This window comes from Salmo salar, chromosome 14, assembly GCF_965601325.2.
Source record: "Salmo salar chromosome 14, fSalSal1, whole genome shotgun sequence".
In the NCBI taxonomy this organism is placed as follows: domain Eukaryota; kingdom Metazoa; phylum Chordata; class Actinopteri; order Salmoniformes; family Salmonidae; genus Salmo; species Salmo salar.
This window is the reverse complement of record NC_138304.1, coordinates 25,042,808-25,066,231: the sequence shown is the minus strand read 5'-3', so window position 1 is coordinate 25,066,231 and position 23,424 is coordinate 25,042,808. Positions and strand designations below refer to the sequence as shown.

General features: G+C 41.9%; 1 protein-coding gene across 1 annotated transcript in view; it reads left to right on the top strand.

Annotated features, from left to right (window-relative positions):
• Positions 1 to 23,424, top strand: part of LOC106569072 (pappalysin-2) — a 70,579-nt gene that overhangs the window by 25,022 nt on the left and 22,133 nt on the right. Inside the window, exons 8-16 of the mRNA XM_014140037.3 lie at positions 5,193 to 5,490; positions 16,701 to 16,829; positions 17,423 to 17,508; positions 19,624 to 19,820; positions 19,952 to 20,071; positions 20,386 to 20,521; positions 20,899 to 21,073; positions 21,573 to 21,744; positions 22,247 to 22,424. Of these exons, the coding sequence (XP_013995512.3) occupies positions 5,193 to 5,490; positions 16,701 to 16,829; positions 17,423 to 17,508; positions 19,624 to 19,820; positions 19,952 to 20,071; positions 20,386 to 20,521; positions 20,899 to 21,073; positions 21,573 to 21,744; positions 22,247 to 22,424 (1,491 nt within the window). The remainder of the gene's footprint in view (positions 1 to 5,192; positions 5,491 to 16,700; positions 16,830 to 17,422; positions 17,509 to 19,623; positions 19,821 to 19,951; positions 20,072 to 20,385; positions 20,522 to 20,898; positions 21,074 to 21,572; positions 21,745 to 22,246; positions 22,425 to 23,424) is intronic.

The window sequence follows — 23,424 nt, the reverse complement described above, 5'->3', positions numbered from 1 at the left end:
AAGCATCCCCATACCATCACACCTCCTCCATGCTTCATGGTGGGAACCACACATGTGGAGATGATCCGTTCACCTACTCTGCATCTCACAAAAACACGGCTGTTGGAAATAAAAACCTCAAATTTGGACTCATCAGACCAAAGGACAGATTTCCACCAGGCTAATGTCCATTGCTCATGTTTCTTGGCCCAAGCAAGTCTCTTCTTATTATTGGTGTCCTTTAGTTGTGTTTTTTTGTTGTTGCAGCAATTCAACCATGAAGGCCTGATTCACACAGTCTCCTCTGAACAGTTGAGATGTGTCTGTTACTTGAACTCTGTGAAGCATTTATTTGGTCTGCAATCTGAGGTGCAGTTAACTCTAATGAACTTATCCTCTGCAGCAGAGGTAATTCTGGGTCTTCCTTTCTTGTGGCGGTCATCATGGGAGTCAGTTTAATCATAGAGCTTGATGGTTTTTGCAACTGCACTTGAAGAAACTTTCAAAGTTCTTGAAATTCATGTCTTAAAGTAATGATGGACTGTCGATTCCCTTTGCTTATTTGAGATGCTCTTGCCATAAAATGGACATGATGTTTTACCAAATAGGGCTATCTTCTGTATACCACCCCTACCTTGTCACAACACAACTGATTGGCTCAAATGCATTAAGAAAGAAAGCTCTGGAGCAGGTTTTCATCAAGGATCTCTCGTACTTTGCTCTGTTCATCTTTCCCGAGATCTTGACTGGTCTCCCAGTCCCTGCCCTGAAAATCATCCTCACAGTATGATCCTGCCACCATCATGCTTCACCGTAGGGATGTTGCCAGGTTTCCTCCAGATGTGATGCTTGGCATTCAGGCCAAAGTTCAATCTTGGTTTCATCAGACCAGAGAATCTTGCTTCTCATGGTCTGAGAGTCCTTCAGGTACCTTTTGGCAAACTCCAAGCGGGCATTCATGTGCCTTTTACTGAGGAGTGGCTTCCATTTGGCCTCTCTACCATAAAGGCCTTATTGGTGGAGTGCTGCAGAGATGGAAGGTTATCCCATCTCCACAGAGGAACTCAGGAGCTTTGTCAGAACGACCATCGTGTTCTTGGTCACCACCCTGACCAAGGCCCTTCTCCCCCGATTGCTCAGTTTGGCCGGACGGCCAGCTCTAGGAAGAGTCTTGGTGTTTCCAAACTTCTTCCATTTAAGAATGATCGAGGCCAGTGTTCTTGGATCTTCAATGCTGCAGACATGTTTTGGTACCCTTCCCCAGAGCTGTGCCTCGACACGATCCTGTCTCGGAGCTCTATGGCCAATTTCTTCAACCTCATGGCTTGGATTTTACTCTGACATACACTGTCAACTGTGACACCTTATATAGACAGGTGTGTGCCTTTCCAAATCATGTCCAATCAATTTAATTTACCACAGGTGGACTCCAATCAAGTTGTAGAAACATCTCAAGGATGATCAATGGAACCAGGATGCACCTGAGCTCAATTTCTTGTCTCATAGCAAAGGGTCTGAATACTTATGTAAATAAGGTTTCTGTTTGTTTCTTTTGACCTGTTTTCGCTTTTTCATTATGGGCTATTGTGTGTAGATTGATGAGAAGAAATGCTGTCACGTAACAAAATGTGGAAAAAGTCAAGGGGTCTGAATACTTTCCGAATGCACTGCGTGTATGTATATATATATATGTATATATATAGATTTTGTATATATATATATATAAAAAATCTCTTATTTTCCCCTAACCCTACCTCCCCTAATTGGAGTACACTAACTACATGCATTTTCCTTATTATTTTCCCCAAACCCTACCACCCCTCCTCTAATTGGAGTAAACTAATGGACAACAATACTTTGGCTTCCACTTCCAGCTGATACATACTACATACATTTCACAGACAGTATATTTTACATTAGTTATCTTTGATTTGTTTTTAGTCCCAGCCTTCAGCTAACCTCAACCCCTCCCAACTATCTCTGAAGACCATCCCATTTTGATTCCTAGTTGCCATATATTTTTCCATTGTGCTGTGATGTTTCACAAATGTTCTGAACCTTTCTATTCTCATAGTTTCTACAGATTGTAAATGGAAGTTAAACACATTTGCTAATAGTATTATTATACTATTGATCGTTTGACTGTGGCTTATCGAATCACCCAGCAGTCCTATTTGCAGAGTTAACTCCAAGTAAATGCTGCATTTTTTCAGCCATTCCTGGACCTGGGACAAAAACAAGCTACATACACTACCGTTCAAAAGTTTAGGTCACTTAGAAATGTCCTTGTTTTTGAAAGAAACGCTAATTTTTGGTCCATTAAAATAACGTCAAATTCATCAGAAATACAGTGTAGACATTGTTAATGTAAATTACTATTGTAGCTGGAAACGGCAGATTTTTTTATGGAATATCTACATAGGCGTACAGAGACCCATTATCAGCAACCATCACCCCTGTGTTCCAATGGCACGTTGTGTTAGCTAATCCAAGTTTATAATTTTAAAAGCCTAATTTATCATTAGAAAACCCTTTTGCAATTATGTTAGCACAGCTGAAAACTATTGTCCTGATTAAAGAAGCAATAAAACTAGCCTTCTTTAGACTAGTTGAGTATCTGGAGCATCAGCGTTTGTGGGTTTGATTACAGGCTCAAAATGGCCAGAAACTAAGAACCTTCTGAAACTCTTCAGGCTATTATTTTGCTGAGAAATGAAGACTATTCCATGTGAGAAATTGTGTACTACTCCCTTCACAGAACAGCGCAAACTGGCTCTAACCAGAATAGAAAGGGGAGTGGGAGGCCCCGATGCACAACTGAGCAAGAGGACAAGTACATTAGAGTGTCTAGTTAGAGAACAGATGCCTCACAAGTCCTCAACTGGCAGCTTCATTAAATAGTACCCGCAAAACACGTCTCAACGTCAACAGTGAAGAGGCGACTCCGTGATGCTGGCCTTCTAGGCTGCAAATAATCATTTGTTTTTAACTGACTTGCCTAGTTAAACAAAGGTTACACACACACACCACACTGACCAAAAAGTTAATTTGTTGGCATTTACGTATGTCCCCATTACCAGTAAAACATAATCAAAACCTATTTATTTCACTTACTTGCTTTGCTGTTTCGTTGTTCATTCGTTCAGTTGTTTCATTCTCAACCTGGATTTCTATGGAATGCCGTTTGGGTATTTGCATGTCAAAACAAATACGTCAAATAACACTATTTGGTTAGCCTTCAAAATAAAAGTATGTAATTGACAGTGATGCGAATGAATACAAATAGTAGAATTATGCCATCATTGAATAGATCATGCTAAACAGGTTGGAATGTTGTTGTATAAAATCAACAAAAGACAATTTGTTAATCACACTGGACTTTAGAATTGCATTGGGGGCATACTTATTTCTCTGTACAGCCTTACCTATGGATTGTGGATCAATGACAAGGGTTATCAGTCTACTCAGTGACACCCAGAGAACATTAGCATTGTAGCTCTTATTGCGGGACTGTGAAACAACTGTGAATTGAGCCACATCTATTGTCAACCTACTCTGTGTATTGAACACTATTCCAGAGGGAAAACAATACTTCATGGATGTTTTGGAGTATGATAACTCTGAGCAGGATGTTGGGAAAAAATATATTGGGTATTGAGTAGACTGCTACCCCATTTAATTGATCCCCAATCCTTAGGTAAAGCTGCACAGTGCAATATGAATGTCAATCCACACAATAGGCTGACTGGGGGGGTGACAGTCACAGTCCCACGAAAAGAGCTACAACTCTAATATTTGCGTTAACTCTTCAAAGTTGTGTACTGTGGGTGTCATCCTTATTGTGGCTAGCTTCACAACACAACCCAACCCGGTCCGGTCAAGCCTCACTAGCCAAATGAAGCTAGCTGGCTGCTTATAATGTTAGCTTTGGGCAACAGGGTTAAGTAGTTGGCTAGATATTTATTTTCATGAACTGAAGTTCAATTTCAATAGGCGAACAACAAGTGGCTACCTAGCTAATACTTATTCACAAGGATTCCTAAATCATTGCTAAGAATAATGAAAATGACTGCAGTTTCTACTGGTCATTGTTTTCAGGCTGGTTGTATTGGTGCTAGCTAAGTAAGATAAAACTAGCTAGCTAGCCCAGAAGTTGCGGTCGAACAAATAATGCCATATTACCAAAGCAGTATTGTAAACACATCGTTCGTGGCCGGTGTTTGCTTGTTTGCAGACTTTTTTGGACAGCTTGGACAGTGCTACTGATAGTGGTGGTGGCACTTGGCTTGCATGTGCAAATTCAGAAAACACAACATTCTATAATAGAACTGTTATTTGATGTGTCAAATTAAAAGCTTATTTAACCCGTCAAATAGTGTTATTGTCAAATAGTGTTATTTGACATGTATCTTCTTTGACACGCAACGACCCAAATGGCGTTCCATAGTATGTCGTGAAGCTAATAGCAGTGACACTATTACTGTGTAACTCCGGTAGGGCAACATCTGAAAAATAGCACACTTGGTAGTGTGCTCGACCAGTCGCGAAAGCCAACATCACCCTTGACAGAGAACGGTTGATTGTCAAGGGCAATGAAGTCCATTATCTTGGCGTTAATGGATTTCACCTTTGAGTTGTCTCGCTGAAATGTTCTTACTCTTTCAAATGACTGCTCAACTTGTTGACTGCTCTATCCACACAGCAGATATTGTGGGCTAGGTTAGAAATGCTGTGTTGCACATGTAGTACAAATTTTACATGGCGTCATTTTGTCATGTACCTACGTTATATAGGTATGCAGTTCAGCTTTGACATCGTCTTTGCACATCGGCATTAAACTAGACATCGGGCCGATACCGATGTTGGCATTTTTAGCTAATATTGTCTGATTCCGACATATTTTGGAGATGTTTTCATTTTCAAATAACCGAAAGTGGGAGGTTGTAATCTGAATGAAGGGAAAAAGGCCATTCTTGAACATGGGGTGACAACAGCATACATTTAGCAATTATTGAAACTCTCCACAATACAAGCCACGCATTTTGTCTACCGGAATCATAATTCTTTGGCTGTTCATCTTAGCAGGTAATGTCAAGTCACACCAAGTATTTTTTCTAGGTGTTTATGAATAAATAAAGGGATAAGCATATGCATTTTACTCTGGAACTGCTTGATTATACAGGTGATTATTGTCCCCCATGTTGTCTCTACAGATAACCAGGCGATCGCCAACATCGAGCTAATAACAGACACAGACGAGTCTCTTGACATGGGTCCACAGCACGTCTTCTGTGATGTGCCCCTCACTCTACGTGTGCACACCGAAAAAAGGGTGGCAGCTGTCAAACTGAGCACCTTTGATGAGAAGATGGAGATTGATGCTATCCTGTTCACTTCTGGCCCCCACAATCCTCTCTGCTCCAGTTGCCAGCCTCTGATCTACCGAGTTGTCAGGCAACCGGCGTTTTCAGGCGATCTGGTCCAGCAAACTCTGCTTACATTTACAGACAGGTAAGATTGACACAAGTAAGATTGACACTGACAAATACTTTGAACTTAGTCTGGAAAGTTCTCCTGTGCGGACTCAGATTTATTGTTTGGAGGTCATGTACCACTGCTCCAAGAACTGGGCCCAAAAATACAAAGAAATAAAAAATCACGATGATAATGTATGTCAGTTACAAAGATCAAACAATGCAATCTTCTATAGCCACAGAAGCTGAGATATTCATAATTCTAGTGTTTTGGTCTGGTATTGTTTTCGCAACACAAAAACCAAATGTATTCAATATGCTTTTTAGCCCTAGCTACTGATACAAATCAACATCAAGGGCCTTATTCAAAAAAACGTTTTCAGTGGATTCCGGCGTACGTCAAATAATTTTTATCCCACACTGTGAGAAAAGGTGTTAAGTTGATTATCTGAATCAACTTAACAACTTAAGTGTTCTTTGTTTTTTATTCTGTTCCATCTTACTTTTATTCATAAGTCTGCTTGGATTCTATATTAGCATCATACACTATTTTTTGTGAATGATTTTGTAATTTTTCACAAAAACTTTCTGGGATGGTTCTTTTCAAGCGCTTAGTTGCGGGAGTAGGTGGATATGCTGAAGAGGTCACGTTGAGGAATACATTTGGTCTCTAAAAGTTCCACAAGCAGCTGTAAGTGCAAAAAGATGTAAAAACCAAGGGGAATTAAGTTATGTGGAGCGAAGAGAGGCAGTCTCTGGAATATAAACCAAATGTGACCAGCAGAAACAGTAAACACCAGTTTCTGTTTGGACCTGTTCCTCAGCTATTTCCTCTCGCTGAAGGCTCTTCACTGTATGCTCATCATGGTTAGTATATGATAAGTGAGAGGCCTGTCATTTGGAAGAGGGGGTGAAGAGAGAGAAGTGGAGTGTATTGCAAGAGAGAAATTAAAGGAAGGCTAAGCATTGTGACTGACTGAGTCTACACTGCCACCAAGAGGTATATCTGGCAAAGCAAGATTGTTTTGCACTTGATATCCTAATCCTTAAAAATAGACTCACATTTTTGGTCCATTAGTAGTGAAAAAAATCACTTTTGGGGCATGTGTAAAATAGGAGTAGATGTCGTTAATCCATGGTCAAGGATGTATTATTTCCCCCTGACCTTCATCTTTTGGTTTCTACTATTTCGTACATTAATAACTGATTGGCACAAAACTACACAGAGTCTAAGTCCTGACAAAAAAACACACTCCTGTAAAATGTCCTCCGGTGGAATGCTAGAGAGAGAGGGCTCTTAGAGCTGATCCATAATTAATAAGGGTAATTTGTAGCGGGAGGAAATCCGACACGCCTGAGAGAGTAGATAATGTGCATTTTTGTAGGTATTCTTTACAGCTGGCCGGAGACAATGGTAATCAAGCAGTGCTGCTGGGAAATCAAGGGTAGGCTCTTTTTATAGTTTGGAGCTGACCAAAACAGCTCAATAGCCCTGGGACAGGAGGTAGGATATCACCGTGCCCACTGTACATACAGTTTAGGTTTAAGGTCACTGCTTCCTACAGCAAGGTTAGGTGACTAGACACAAATACACAAGGCAAGAAACAGTGTTGGGGAAGCTACTCTGAAAATAAAGTTTACCAAGCTACCAATTACTTCACACTGGAAGAAGTTAAGCTACACTAAAGCTAAACAAATATATCATTTACATAATTAAAGTTACTTTGAAAAACTAGTTCACTACATCCAAACTACTTCGTGAAAAAGTATCATATGTAAATCTGAAATGTCATAGACTACAAATTGCAAGAACAGATCACTTTACCCCAGTGTTACAGGTTAGAGTGCCTTCAGAAAATATTCACACCCCTTGACTTTTTCCACATTTTGTTGTGGTACAGACTGAATTTCATATGGATCAAATTGAGATTTTGTGTCACTGGCCTACACACCATACCCCATAATGTCAAAGTGGAATTATGCTGATTTTATTTTTTATAAATTCATATTAAATGAAAGGCTGAAATGTCTGAGTCAATAAGTGTTATGGCAAGTCCCTTTGTTTTGGCAAGCCTAAATAAGTTCAGGAGTAAAGAATTGCTTAAGTCACATAAGTTGCATGGACTCACTGTGTGCAATAATAGTGTTTAACATGATTTTTTAAATGACTACCTCATCTCAGTACCCCACACATACAAATTTTGTAAGGTCCCTCAGTCGAGCAGTGAATTTCAAACACAGACTCAACCACAAAGACCAGGGAGGTTTTCTAATGCCTCACAAAGATCACCTATTGGTAGATGGGTTAAAAAAAGTGTTCATTGAATAGCCCTTTAAGCATGTTGAATTTATTAATTACACTTTGGATTGTATATCAATACATCCAGTCGCTACAAAGATACAGGCTTCCTTACTAACTCAGTGGCTGGAGAGGAACAAAACTGCTCCGGGATTTCAACATGAGGCCAATGGTGACTTTAAAAGTTACAGAGTTGAATGGCTGTGATAGGAGAGAACTGAGGATGGATCAACAACATTGTACTTACTCTACAATACTAACCTAAATGACAGTGAAAAGAAGGAAGCCTGTACAGAATAAAAAATATTCTAAAACATGCATCCTGTTTGGCACTAAAGTAACACAACTTTTTGTCCTTAATACAAAGGGTTATGTTTGGGGCAAATCCAACGCAGCACATCACTGAGTACCACTCTTCATATTTTCAAGCATGGTGGCGGCTGCATCATGTTATGGGCATGCTTGTCATTGGCAAGGACTAGGGAGTTTTTTTTGGATAAAAATAAACAGAATAGAGCTAAACGCAGGCAAAATCCTATAGGAAAACCTGGTTGAGTCTGCTTTCCAACAGACTCTGGGAGACAAATGCACCATTCAGCAGGAAAATAACCTAAAACACAAGGCCAAATATACAATGGAGTTACTTACCAAGACGACATTGAATGTTCCTGAGCTGCCTAGTTATGTTTTGACTTAAATTGTCTTGAAAATCTATGGCAAGACTTGAAAATGGCTGTCTAGCAATGATCAACAACCAACTTGATAGAGCTTGAAGAATAAAATAAAAAAATATGCAGATATTGTACAATCAAGGTGTGCAAAGCTCCTAAAGGTGATTCTAACATGTACTGACTCAGGTGTGTAAATATTTATGTACATGAGATATTTAAGTATTTCATATTCAATAAATTTGCACTATCCATTTGTCATTATGTGGTATTGATTGTAGATGGCTGAGATTGTTATTATTTTTTATCCATTTTGAATTCCGTCTGTAACTCGTATTTTCTTCTGTTGAAGCAATTCTGTTGTTGGGTCGTTGTTCTGTTGCATCACCCAACTTTTGTTGAGCTTCAATTGGCAGACAGATGGCCTTACATTCTCCTGCTAAATGTTTTGATAAACATGGGAATTCATTTTTCCGTTGATGAGAGCAAGCTGTCCAGGCCCTGAGGCAGCAAAGCGGCCCCAAACCATGATGCTCCCTCCACCATATTTTACAGTTGGGATGAGGTTTTGATGTTGGTGTGCTGTGCCTTTTTTTTCTCCACACATCGTTAAACTCAACTTTAGTTTAATTTGTCCACAGAATATTTTGCCAGTAGTGCTGTGGAACATCCAGGTGTTCTTTTGCGAACTTTAGACATGCAGAAATGTTTATTTTTTTGGACAGCAGTGGCTTCTTCCATGGTGTCCTCCCATGAACACCATTCTTTTTTAGTGTTTTACTTATCGTAGACTCGACAGAGATGTTAGCATGTTCCAGAGATTTCTATAAGTCTTTAGCTGACACACTAAGATTCTTCTTAACCTCATTGAGCATTCTGCGCTGTGCTCTTGCACTCATCTTTGCAGAACGGCCACTACCTAGGGAGAGTAGCAACAGTGCTGAACTATCTCCATTCATAGACAATTTGTCTTACCGTGGACTGATGAACATCAAGGCTTTTAGAGATACTTTTGTAACCCTTTCCAGCTTTATGTAAGTCAATAATTCTTAATCTTAGTTCTTCTGAGATCTCTTTTGTTTGAGGCATGGTTCACATCAGGAAATGCTTCATGTGAATAGCAAACTCAAATTTTGTGAGTGTTTTTTATATTGCAGGGCAGCTCTAACCAACATCTCCAATCTTGTCTCATTGATTGGACTCCAGGTTAGCTGAGTCCTGACTCCAGTTAGCTTTTGGAGAAGTCATTAGCCTAGGGGTTCACATATATTTTACAACCTACACTGTGAATGTTTAAATTATGTATTAAATATAGACAAGAGAAATGCAATAATTTGTGTGTTATTAGTTTAAGCACACTGTGTTTTGTCTATTGTGACCAATTTATGTAGAAATCCAGGTAATTCCAAAGGGTTCACATACTTTTTCTTGCAACTGTATGTTCCAAGCGCAATGCACAACAACAGAGTATCACAATCGTAATGACCATTCATTAAAAATTATACAGTTTTGTCCAATACAGTAATAAAAAACTAATTATAAACTGTGTACCCAATAAAAAAATGTGAGTGCAGTAAATTCTCAGTTCAGTTCCTACCACGATGCACCAGTCAAATTCCCTCTATAGAGAAGAGGCAACGATAATGATTGTAGAAGCTGTAGAGAATGACCCTCTGTAGGTGGTTAAGTAGTTTCAAGTTTCATTAGTCGTATGGGATACGCATGGTAAACATCGTCCAACGAAATGTAAAATTAAATAGTAAAAAAAAGACGAACATGCAGTAAATGGCAGTAGTATAGATTAAACATTGGAGCATAAGTATAATACAGAAAGGCACAATTTATAATACAATATTTACACATGTATTGGGGAAGGAGGGGATGCTTGTGTGGAGAATCAGAGCAGGTGGTCAGTCCAGTTCAAGTGTTCAGTAGTCTGATGGCTTGTAGACAAACAATCTCTGAGCCTGTTGGTATCAGACCTCATGCTCCAGTACCGTCTGCCCGACAGTAAGGGAGAGAACAGCTCGTGGCTGGGGTGTGTGGGGACCATGATGCTGCGTACCTTCCTCAGGCACCATTTTGAGTAGATGTCCTGGATGGGTGGGAACACGGTCCCAGTGATGTACTGGGCCGTCTTCATCACCCGCTGGAGGGCCTTGCGGTCATGGACCGAGCAATTCCCATACCAGGACATGATGAAACCAGTCAGGACGCTCTCGATGGTGCAGTGGTAGTATTTGGAGAGGACTCGGGGCAGCATGCCAAATGTCTTCAGCCGCCTTAGGAAGTAGAGATGGTGTTGCATTTTCTTGACAAGAGTGGTGGTGGTTTTGGTCCATGACAAGTCCTTGGTGATGTGGATGCTGAGGAACTTCCTGAAGTCAACAATCAACTCCTTTGTTTTTCTGACTTTGAGGGAGAGGTTGTTTTCATGACACCACAATTCCAATTCACTTACCTCCTCCCTATAGCCTGACTCGTCTTTGTTGGTTATCAGGCCTACAACCATGGTGTCCTCAGCAAACTTGAAAATGGAGTTGGTGTTGTGCAAAACCACGCAGTCTTGGGTGAACAGGGAGTACGACAGAGGACTGAGGACACACCCCTGGGGGGGCCCTGTGTTAAAACCTCTTTGGGCTAGGGGGCAGTATTTTGACATCTGGATGGAAAGCGTGCCCAAAGTAAACTGCCTGTTACTCAGGCCTAGAAGCTAGGATATGCATATAATTGGTAGATTTGGATAGAAAACACTAAAGTTTCTAAAACTGTTAATAATGTCTGTGAGTATAACAGAACTGATATGGCAGGCAAAAACCCGAGGACAAACCATCCAGAAAAAGAAAAATTCAGCCCACCACTGTTTCCAATGGGCTGTCATGTTTAATATGAAGGGAAAACCTCCCAGATTGCAGTTCCTAGGGCTTCCACTAGATGTCAACAGTCTTTAGAAAGAGTTTCAGGCTTGTTTTTGGAAAAATGATCTAGAATTTGTAGTTTTTCTAAGTGGCTCCCATTTTGGCTGTAGTGTTTTCATGCGCGTGGATGAGAGCGTGTTCTTTGTTTATCTCTGGTAAAGACAATAACGATTCTCCGTCTTAAATTTGATCGTTTATTTACATTTTACATTTTAGTCATTTAGCAGACGCTCTTATCCAGAGCGACTTACAGTAGTGAATGCATACATTTCATACATTTTTTTCCCCGTACTGGTGTCGAACCCACAACCGTACTGGAATCGAACCCACAACCCTGGCATTGCAAACACCATGCTCTACCAACTGAGCCACACAAGACCCGTATTAGGGGACCTGAGGTTTGATTATAAACGTTGTTTGACTTGTTTGGAGAAGGTTATTGCTAACGTTTGGGATTCATTTTGTATGCATTTTGAAGGAGTGAAACCGGTGGATTATTGAATGAAACGCGCCAGCTAAACTGAGTTTTTGGGGATATAAAGAAGGACTTTATCGAACAAAAGGACCATTTGTGATGTAGCTGGGACCTTTTGGAGTGCCAACAGAAGTAGATCTTCAAAGGTAAGGCATTTATTTTATCGCTATTTCTGACTTTCGTGGCGCACCTGCCTGGTTGAAAAATGCTTTTGTGTGCGGGGCTCTGTCCTCAGATAATCGCATGGTGTGCTTTTGCCGTAAAGCCTTTTTGAAATCTGACACTGCGGCTGGATTAACAAGTAGTTAAGCTTTTTTCTGATGTATGACACTTGTATTTTCATGAATGTTAAATATTACTATTTCTGTAATTTGAATTTCGCGCTCTGCAATTTCACCGGATATTGTCGAGGTTTGGTCGCTAGCAGAACGCCTGCGCCAGAAAGGTTAAGTGTCAGTGTGGAGGAGGTGTTGTTGACAATCCTCACAGCCTGTGGTCTGCCCGTCAGGAAGTCCAGGATCCAGTTGCAGACGGTGGTGTCCAGATCCAGGGCTTTGAGCTTGGTGTCGAGGTTGGAGGGAACAATAGTGTTGAACTGTAGTCAATGGACAGCATTCCCACATAGGTGTTCCTCTTGTCCAGATGTATTGCAGCCGTGTGAATAATGTGGAAATGGAAGCTTCCGTGGATCTGTGGGCCATGACCAGCCACTTGAAGCACTTCATGATGACCGGGGTGAGTCATTTAGCCATGTCACCTTGTTTTTCTTGGCCACTGGGACGATGGTGGTATCTTGAAAGCAGGTGCGGACTACAGCCTGGGACAGGGACATGTTGAAAATGTCAGAGAAGACGCCCATCAGCTGGTCAGCACACACTGTGAGGTCGCAGGGATACCTGGGAGGCTTCGGTGGGCACCGCACAGCTGCATTTTCCTTTTTAGTCTGTGATAGTCTGTAGTCCTTGCCACATGTGACGCAAGTCTGAGTTGTCAAACATCAATTCAAGTTTAAGTCTGTATTGTCTTATTGCATCCCTAATGGATTTGCGGAGCCCGTACCGGCTTGCCTTCTATGCATCGTGCACCACTGAGTCATCGGGGTACATTCTGCTGACATTGAATGCTGCAGTATGGGCTCTCAGTATTGTTCATCCAGGGTTTTTGGTTGGGGTATGTCTGGATTGTTATTGTGGGTGCAACCTCATCAACACATTTCCTAGTGAAGCCTGTGACTGACGATATATATTCCTGAATGTTGATGGATGAGTCCTGAGTGGATGAATCTTTGGACATATCAGTATTCTCAAAACAATCCAGCAGCATTGAGTCTGCCTCCTCTGTCCAGCGCCACACTGTTCTCTTTGTTGGTGGCTCCCTCTTGAGTTGCTGCTTGTAAGCGGGGAGTAGGAACAGAGAAAATCTATCTGATTGGCCGAAGTGGGGGAGGGGATGGCTTTGTACACATCTTGGATGTTTGTGTATATGTGGTTAAGCACGGCGGATCCTCTTGTGGGGAAGGATAGCCTGCTGGTGATATTTGGGGAAATTTGTTTTAGAGGGGCTTGGTTAACGTCACGACAATAAAGACTGCCTCTGGGTGAGAGGATTATTGCTGGCTAATGATCTTGTACAGTTCATTGAGTGCCACATTGGTGTTTGCTTGTGGCGGTATGTACACAGTCGTGATAAAAACACATGTGAATTCCATCTGCAAATAGTGGGGTCAGCATTTTAGCATCAGAAACTCCAGGTCGGGTGAACAGGAGCTTGCGATGTTTTCAACTTCGGTACACCAGGAATTGTTTATGAGGAAACATACACCCCCCCCCCCCCCGACTCTTATCAGAAATTGAGTGTATTGTCCCTAAAACACATCTCAGTAAAATCAAAGACACAGCATTCCCTGATGTCCCTCTGCGATTGACGCCTTGCTCTGAGATCACAAAGTTTATTTTTCAGTGATTTGACATTAGCCATCAGGATATAGGAAGAAGAGGCCATGTAGCCTGTTTTTTCAGCCAAGCTTGGAGTCCCTTTTCCTTCCTCTTCTTTGTCATCGCCGGCATTTCCTTAGATCATCTCGGCCAGAAGCAACAGGTAGGCCAGCTGTGCGGGAAACAAAGGTGTCATGACTGGCCTGTGAGGATCAGGTTACAGTGGATCACAGTTCAACAGATATCTCTCCCTCCAGTTTTCATAATGTACGGTTGAAGTCGGAAGTTTACATACACCTTAGCCAAATACATTTAAACTCAGTTTTTCTCAATTCCTGACATTTAATCCTAGTAAAAATTCCCTGTCTTAGGTCAGTTAGGATCACCACTTTCTTTTAAGAATGTGAAATGTCAGAATAATAGAGAGAATGATTTATTTCAGCTTTTATTTCTTTCATCACATTCCTAGTGGGGCAGAAGTTTACATACACACATTCGTATTTGGTAGCATTGCCTTAAAATTCTGCCCACAAATTTTCTATAGGATTGAGTTCAGGGCTTTCTGATTGTCACTCCAATACCTTGACTTTGTTGTCCTTAAGCCATTTTGCCACAACTTTGGAAGTATTATTGGTGTCACTGTCCATTTGGAAGACACATTTGCGACTAAGCTTTAACTTCCTGACTGATGTCTTGAGATGTTGCTTCAATATATCCACATAATTTCCCTTCCTCATGATGCCATCTATTTTGTGAAGCGCACCAGTCCCTCCTGCAGCAAAGCACCCCCACAACATGATGCTGCCACCCCCATGCTTAATGGTTGGGATGGTGTTCTTCGGCTTGCAAGCTTCACCCTTTTTCCTCCAAGAGGGTGCCCATGGTTACGGATTTATGGTTGTACCTGGTAGGTTCCTTGATAATTTGTGTGAGATTGAGGGCATCTAGCTTAGATTGTAAGATGGCCGAGGTGTTAAGCATATCCCAGTTTAGGTCACCTAACAGTACGAACTCTGAAGATAAATGGGGGGCAATCAATTCACATATGGTGGCCAGGGCACAGCTGGGGGCTGAGGGGGGGTCTATAACAAGCGGCAACGGTGAGAGACTTGTTTCTTGGAAGGTGGATTTTTAAAAGTAGAAGCTTGAATTGTTTGGGCACGGACCTGGATAGTATGACAGAACGCTGCAGGCTATCTCTGCAGTAGATTGCAACTCCGCCACCTTTGGCAGTTCTATCTTGTCAGAAAATGTAGTTGGGGATGGAATTTTCAGAATTTTTGATGGCCTTCCTAAGCCAGGATTCAGACACGGCTAGGACATCCGGGTTGGCGGAGTGTGCTAAAGCAGTGAATAAAACAAACTTAGGGAGGAGGCTTCTAATGTTAACATGCATGAAACCAAGGCTTTTACAGTTACAGAAGTCAACAAATGAGAGCGCCTGGCGAATAGGAGTGGTGCTGGGGGCTGCAAGGCCTGGGTTAACCTCTACATCACCAGAGGAACAGAGGAGGAGTAGGATAAGGGTATGGCTAAAGGCTATAAGAACTGGTCGTCTAGCGTGTTCGGCACAGAGAGTAAAAGGAGAAGATTTCTGGGCGTGGAAGAATAGATTCAAGGCATAATGTACAGACAAGGGTATGGTAGGATGTGAGTGCAGTGGAGGTAAACCTAGGCATTGAGTGATGTTGAGAGAGGTTTTGACTCTCGAGGCACCAGTTAAGCCAGGTGAGGTCACCGCATGTGTGGGGGTGGAACAAAAGGGCTATCTAAGGCATATTGGGCAGGGCTGGGGGCTCGACAGTGAAATAAGACAATAATCACTAACCAAAACAGCAATAGACAAGGCATATTGACATTAGGGAGACGCATGTGTAGCCGAGTGATCATAGGGTCCAATGAGTAGCAATAGATGAGTCAGGGAGCCGATTCAGTAGTCACTACTACGCTAGGCGAGCTGGAGACACGGCGATTCAGACAGCTAGCGGGCCGGGGCTAGCAGATAGGCCTCCGGCGACGTCGCAACGGAAGAGCTTGTTGAAACCACCTCAGACGTTTACGTCGGCAGACCAGTCATGATGGATCGGCGGGGCTCCGTGTCTGCAGTAAAGGGTCCAGGCCAATTGGCAAAAGAGGTATTGTAGCCCAAGAATTGGCTGGTGTGAGATGGGCCTAGTTTGCATCTAGCTCAAGGCTAACTGTTGCTTGCTTCGGGACAAGGATGTTAGCCAGGAGTATCCGCTCGGATTGCAGCTAGCTAGCTGCGATGATGCGGTGTAAAAGTTCAGAGCTTGCGATAGGAATCCGGAGATGTGGTATCACAACTGCAATGGCCATTCATTCACAACAATACAGTTCTGTACAAAACAGTACATTTTTTATAATAAACTGTGTACCCAATAAAAATAAAATGTGAGTGCACTCAATTATCTCAGTTCAGTTCCTACCACGACATACCAGTCAAATGTCTCTCTTTAGAGTTGAGGCAACAATTATGATTGTAGAAACTTTAGATGATGAGCTTCTGTAAACTACTTTGCCAAAGTACACTTACTTCACCCATATTATATTTTATTTTGTTGCAAAAAAAGTAGTGTGTAGTTCCAGTAGTTAGCTACACCACTACATGGCAAAAAAAAGTAATGAGCTACTGAAAACACTACCTAGATTGATTTTAGTTCCCTACTCCCCAACACTGACAAGAACAATCTGTTTTTTATTGTGTATTGTGTGTGTGCACTGTGCAGTGTCCATCTAACCTTGTTCAAAATGGTTGTTTGACAGTACTTTTTTAGTTTTTGGTAATTTTGTATCTATGCAACAATTCAACCTGGAAATAATCCAAAATGTAAATTATATCTGTATTAGTAAAGGAATACATTTCCATGAGACAAGAATGTCATTTGAACAATGTTTACACTTGAATATTGAATGTTTTGATGTGTTCCTACAGCGACGTTGTAAAGGACAAGGAATACCAGTACAGAGTTCAGGTGGAAGCAGACGGTCTCCTCAGTGAGCTCTCCCCACCTCTCCTCTACACCCATGGAGCTGCCTACTGCGGTGACGGACTACTCCAGGGGTCAGTCAGTTTACACAGTATTCACGTCACAGATATGTCATCTTTTCTCTCCTCCAATGTAGACAACACCAACAGTAGAATGAAAATGTACATAATGTATTCGTCAATTCATACTATTAATTGACACACAGCAATATTGCAATCATGGTAAACAAGTCAACCACTTTGTACAGACAGTTTCAAATACACAGGCCATGATGTCATATAAAATCCCTTAGAAGATCATGAGCACTAACCTCAAACTTGAGACAGGGATAGGGATAGACAGGTTAATTAAGTTAGCAAGTGTGCAAGTCAAGTGGTACCTTAATTGGGGAGGATGGGCTCATTGTAATTGCTGGAACAGAATCAATGGAATGGTATCAAACACGTTTGATACCTTTCCATTCACTTCATCCCAGCCATTATTATGAGCCATCCTCCTCTCACCAGCCTCTTGTGATACTCACATAGGTCATACCTGTACTATTTGGTCTCATACATATTGGTCTCTCTAGGTGGAGAATTTAGTGAAATCAAAGGATGTTTGTGTGTTGTAATGAAAGTGTATGGCCTATAGAGACAACTGATCCTTGCTGTCTCTCTCTCTGTAGGACAGAAGACTGTGATGATGGCAATCTGTTGGATGGTGATGGCTGCTCTAAGAAGTGCCACATGGAGTCAGGCTTCAATTGCAATGGTGAGTGAAGAACAGACAAGACTGCTCTCCTAATCCTTGTCTCAGTCTACAGTCTGTGGACTGAACACAACAGAAGCCCAACTAGACCAAAACGGTAATTGCAAGCAGAAGTTTCAATTCAGACTCGGTCAAAATGCCTTTATAAAGTTGAACACTAGTGTAAGTCAAGACAGGTCACAACTTAACACTTAAGTAAAGAGTCATCACTCATCACACACATTAGCTCCTTGCACTGATTTCATATCACAAAACTAATTTACAGTCAGTCTGTGCTTAAACATCTCAATTTACCCAAACTACGTATTATGCATACAATAATCGAATAGAATTCAAAATGAATCCATATGAACTCAGACTCAAACAACAGATGTGAAGTGTATTTTTCTTTCCTGAGGTAAGTTTACTACTGCAGCAAGCTTGTTTTGATCTCCACAACACAACAACGCTGTCAAGCTGACACACTACCTTTTCTCTGGTTTTCATTCAGAGACTTGGCAAGGTTAATGTAGACATTGCACACACAGTAACAACAGCAAATGTCAACCTCACATTTGTGGTGTTCTTGTGTCACCTATAAATGCATCTACCATGCTGGGGAATGCGTTTGTCCTCTTCCTTTTATTTTTATTTTTATTTCACCTTTATTTAACCAGGTAGGCAAGTTGAGAACAAGTTCTCATTTACAATTGCGACCTGGCCAGGATAAAGCAAAGCAGTTCGACACATACAACAACACAGAGTTACACATGGAGTAAAAGAAACATACAGTCAATAATACAGTAGAAAAATAAGTCTATATACAATGTGATGATCATGCTTTATGATCATGCTCTTAGTTAAAGCAATGTGTTTTCTTAATATAAAATGTGTCATTTGGCTCACAATATAGATCATAATAGGCCTAATGGTTACTGAGTAACTCAAATGTGTTCACATGTTCTATTCTCACATACTGTATATGTGTATGTCCCAATTGGCACCTTATTCAGTTACAGTGCACTACTTTTGACCAGAGCCTCGTGAGTATTACTTTATTAATCTCATTTTGGGAAATTGTTTTATAATCTCAAGCATCATCAATGATTTACAAGGACAAGACAAGAATTAATGACATACACATAATATGTATATTTTTAAGTAGTACATTATAAAGGGAATAGGGTGCCATTTGGCACAGAATTTTGTGAATCTATTACCCAGCTAGGACGTCAACAGATCCTCAACTTCGTCAAGATTGAAAAAAGAAAGCATCTCCATGAAGGTTCAGAGATGCCGTGACTGAAAGTGTTCAATTTTCTTAGGGAATAAACACGACCAGCAGGAAAAAAAACTTTAGCAAAACAGATTAGAAATTGCCACACTTATAAAACAGAATCATTTCACCATTCAAGATAACGTCTCACTCTCACTCAGTCATGCACAAATGTGCTTCCATGTTTGGGTATTCTGATGCTTGACAACTCCTACAACACCAGAATGGATCATGAAGTCAATGTATCTGTAGCATGAACATCAACTCGTATTATCCTGAGATTGATATTGCTGTGACAAACAACTGAAGTAAAAACACATACTGTATATTATGGTCAGCGCACAATTGGCCAAACAACCTGCTATGATGTGGTTTGATTTCATATTGTCTAGACTTTACCTTTGAGACATAGTTCCTTGGATTAATTATGCCAATTCAATACCTTGTCAGTGACTGAACTCTCTCCTACCCATGCAGCTGTCTGTAACTAACAGACAGGGCCAAGTCCAGCCTCTGATGTTATGCACATCAAGCCCACTCATTATGAATATTTTGTGTATTACATGATGTTTTGCTTTTTTATTCTCTCTGTTTGAACCTTTGTCAGACATCTTTATTATTAAAGCACATATTTCCAGTTAGGTAATGTTTTCTTATGACATCATCTACTTATTGTTATAAAATGCAATCCCCCCACCAGATTGGGTTAGTCTCAAATGGCACCCTATTCCCTATATAGTGCACTACTTTGGACCAGAGCCCTATGGGTCCTGGTCAAAAGTAGTGCCCTGTAAAGGGAATAGGGTGTCGTTTGGGACACACTCTTGTTCACCACATACCTTTCCCTCCATTGGTTCCCCTAGATGAACCCAGCCTGTGCTACGTGTTTGAGGGTGATGGTGTGTGTGAGGTGTTTGAGAGGGGCTCCAGCGTACAGGACTGTGGTTACTTCACCCCTCATGGGTACAGTGACCAGTGGGCTTCAACCGCAGCAGCTTCCTATCAGGATCAAAGCAGCTGCCCTGCCCTGGGAGCCACCGGAGAGCCCTCACTTAGCAAGGTAGCAGTGCTTTACCTCTGCCCTGTCCTTCACCTCCTGGATACAATTGTTATTTTTCTGTAAATGTGACTATATTGAGTGTTGTTATGAAGGTTTTAAATAATTGTTGCATGATTCTCCTTGTATTAAAGCTATGCAAGCCCCAGTACCTGGAGATGAATGAGAAGCCGTCACTTGACATATGGTTTCCATGCACGGCCCAGTCATACACTCAGACCCACTATGGCGAGGAAGATACAGTATGGCTAAAGGTACTCCAGTCCACTAGTCCACCACAGAGGATGCATGTGGAACCCTATTCCCTTTACAGTGCACTACTTTTGACCATAGCCCACACACTATTTGACCCTCCAAGGTAATATTCCAACAGTCCTTTGTTATGTTCTTTCTCCCAATTTGTCATGCCATGTTTGTCACAGTTTCTGTTGTTTCTGTTGTCGTATTTTCCCCCGGTATCATTACCATGCAATCTAATTACCATTGAAGTGGGGAACATTCAGGAACTGATTATTATTAAGTTGAACTCAGTGGGTTGTTGTCATAAAACCTGTAATTGTTGTCCCAGGTGGGATTTGCGCAACCTGGAGTCGCCACGTCTGTCATCATCTATCTGGCCTCAGACGGAGCCTGGCCTGGAGAGCAGTGCAGGAAAACAGTCTTCATCCAACTGTGTGATACTGGTGGCAGAAACCACTCCTTGGGTATGAACTTAAACTACCGACGATGTTCGTCTTGACAGACAAAAGAGCTGACTGACTGTTTGAATAAACATTTTCCATGCCAAGATGTCTTCACACATATGTAGAGATAGGGTTATGACTAGGGACAAGTTATGATGGCTGGTTACAGTGATGGCCATGTGATATTTAAAGTGTAGTGAGTAAGCATCTATGTCTTATTCCTGTCTGGGGCTCCATCTCAGTTCCTCTTTTCGCAAATTCCTCGCCTCCTTCTCAACTGTAGTTGAGGATAAGGTCCAAGGTCGGTCCCTCCCCTTGGACCTTCTTGTTCAATATGTTTGGAGAAGATGAGGAATTGAGGAAAGATTCATTGAAAAAGGGCCTGTGTCTGTCCTTAGGTTCCTTTGAGCTGTCGTGCCAACAGAATCCCTTGGTGGTGAACGTGACACACAACCTGAGTCAACCCTTCTTCCTGACTACCGCTGTCATCCTCAACTTCTCCTCGCCCTTCGTTGCCGTGACGGGAGTCGCTCTGCGCACATCATGTCACTTCAGCGCCTTTGCCCTCACTAGGTGCGCTGAGGGTGGGGTCTCCTAGGACCTCCACATGCACACACGCGCGCACATATGTACATGTACAGGCACACACATGTGCACACACAGACACACACACAGTCATTCAGGCATACACACAGACATACACAACAAGTAACATAGCCGTGCAAAAACACACAAACACAGACACACACATACAGTCATTCAGGCATACACACAGACATACACAACAAGTAACATAGCCGTGCAAACACACACACACACACAAAGAGTGTGATATGTGTTACCCTATCTGTTGAAGATTGAAATAATCAACAAAATTCGAAGAATATTGCTAAACTCGTACCTTTCCTGCCATTTCTCCTCTCCCTGTGTGTGTGTGTGTGTGTGTGTGTGTGTGTGTGTGTGTGTGTGTGTGTGTGTGTGTGTGTGTGTGTGTGTGTGTGTGTGTGTGTGTGTGTGTGTGTGTGTGTGTGTGTGTGTGTGTGTGTGTGTGTGTGTGATTATGGTGGCCCAGCTGTTCACGACGGCCCTGCCAGATGGACACATGCAGTCCTCCTCAGCTGGAGCATGCCTCTGTCACCTGCAGCCCCGGGACAGAGAGGACTGAGTCCTCTCACTGCACTGTCCACTGTCATCAAGGTTTTACCCTCACTGTGCTCAGTGGCAAGGGCCATCCACCCTTTCAGGTAAGCACACCACTAGGATTAGACTAGGGTTTTACCCCATCAGGTAAGCACAACACTAGGATTAGACTAGGGTCTTACCCCATCAGGTAAGCACAACACTAGGATTAGACTAGGGTCTTACCCCATCAGGTAAGCACAACACTAGGATTAGACTAGGGTCTTACCCCATCAGGTAAGCACAACACTAGGATTAGACTAGGGTCTTACCCCATCAGGTAAGCACAACACTAGGTTGACAACCCTAGAACCTCACTCTATTTAAACAATTCAGAGCATTATAGAAATCATATATATTATATGCCCCCTCCACTTTATCCCCCTACACATTAACATTGAATTTGAGAGCATTGTGAAAGTAACATGAAATAGTACTAGCCTACTATGACTGTCGAAATATAGGAACTACTTCAAGTAGCAGCAGTAGTAGATATTTATATTACTGTAGTAGTATGCCATAGCACATCATGACTGTAATGTTTATTTATTCATTTTCAATTGAAAGCGAGAAACGGAGCTTCAGTGTGTACATGGAGCATGGGACCGTGTTGTGAGCTGTCAGCCAATCGACTGTGGCCCCCCTGACCAGTCTCATGTCTACTTTGCTGTCTTCAGCTGCCCCTGGGGCACAACATTTGGCAAACAGTGCTCTTTCACCTGCAACCCCCCCGCCATACTCCAGGGTATGTATGATTAACAGTACAGTTGTAATTATACAAATTGACATACAGTGTGTTGTATTCATAACAGTTTATAGGTTTACATGATTATAGGTCCATTTATCATTTTAATGAAGTGGGAATTTGATATTCATTCAGTCATTTACACAAAATGATTGGCCCAATCTAACATTTTCTCAGAGTGGAAAATAAATTAGCTTGACCATGAGGCTGTTATTGCTGTTTTCTAGTTCACCTGAGGAGTCTCAGTCTATTACCTCATGTTGGTTGGGTGCACAGAGGGGCTTGGAGTCTAGCCTGGTGTGGCATCATGGCGTTGGAGTGCGTCTGTGTTGCTCTGCTTTAACCTATTAGCGGTTGTTGTAAGGCGAGGCTGCCCTGGGAATGGGACTGAACTGAACAGCTTGGCAGTTGATCTTGGTCGGCTTCCAGTGGACAGATGCCTTTAGGCTCTGTGTAAATAGGAAAGTAGCAGGTGACAGGTGAAGAGAGGAAATAAGGCAAACAAGAGAGGGCTTCTAACTCTGGAGTCGCCAGCAGGGCCAAGTGGGGCTCACGCTGGTAAGAGCATGCTGGCTTAGAGCCCACCTGCCATTTAATTTACTGTACCTCAGGACCCTGGCTTCTATCTTCTACTACAGGGTTTTACCCATTGCTTCTATCTTCCACTACAGGGTTTTACCCCTGGCTTCTATCTTCTACTACAGGGTTTTACCCCTGGCTTCTATCTTCTACTACAGGGTTTTACCCCTGGCTTCTATCTTCTACTACAGGGTTTTACCCCTGGCTTCTATCTTCTACTACAGGGTTTTACCCCTGGCTTCTATCTTCTACTACAGGGTTTTACCCCTGGCTTCTATCTTCTACTATAGGGTTTTACTCTGAAATCACTCAGTTATTAGTTATTATTGACAACATAACGTTTTCTCTCCCGAAAGGAAAAGGGGTAGATAGATAGATGGGTCGTTCCACGAAATGAGTGCCTTTGATATTTTAAGTATAG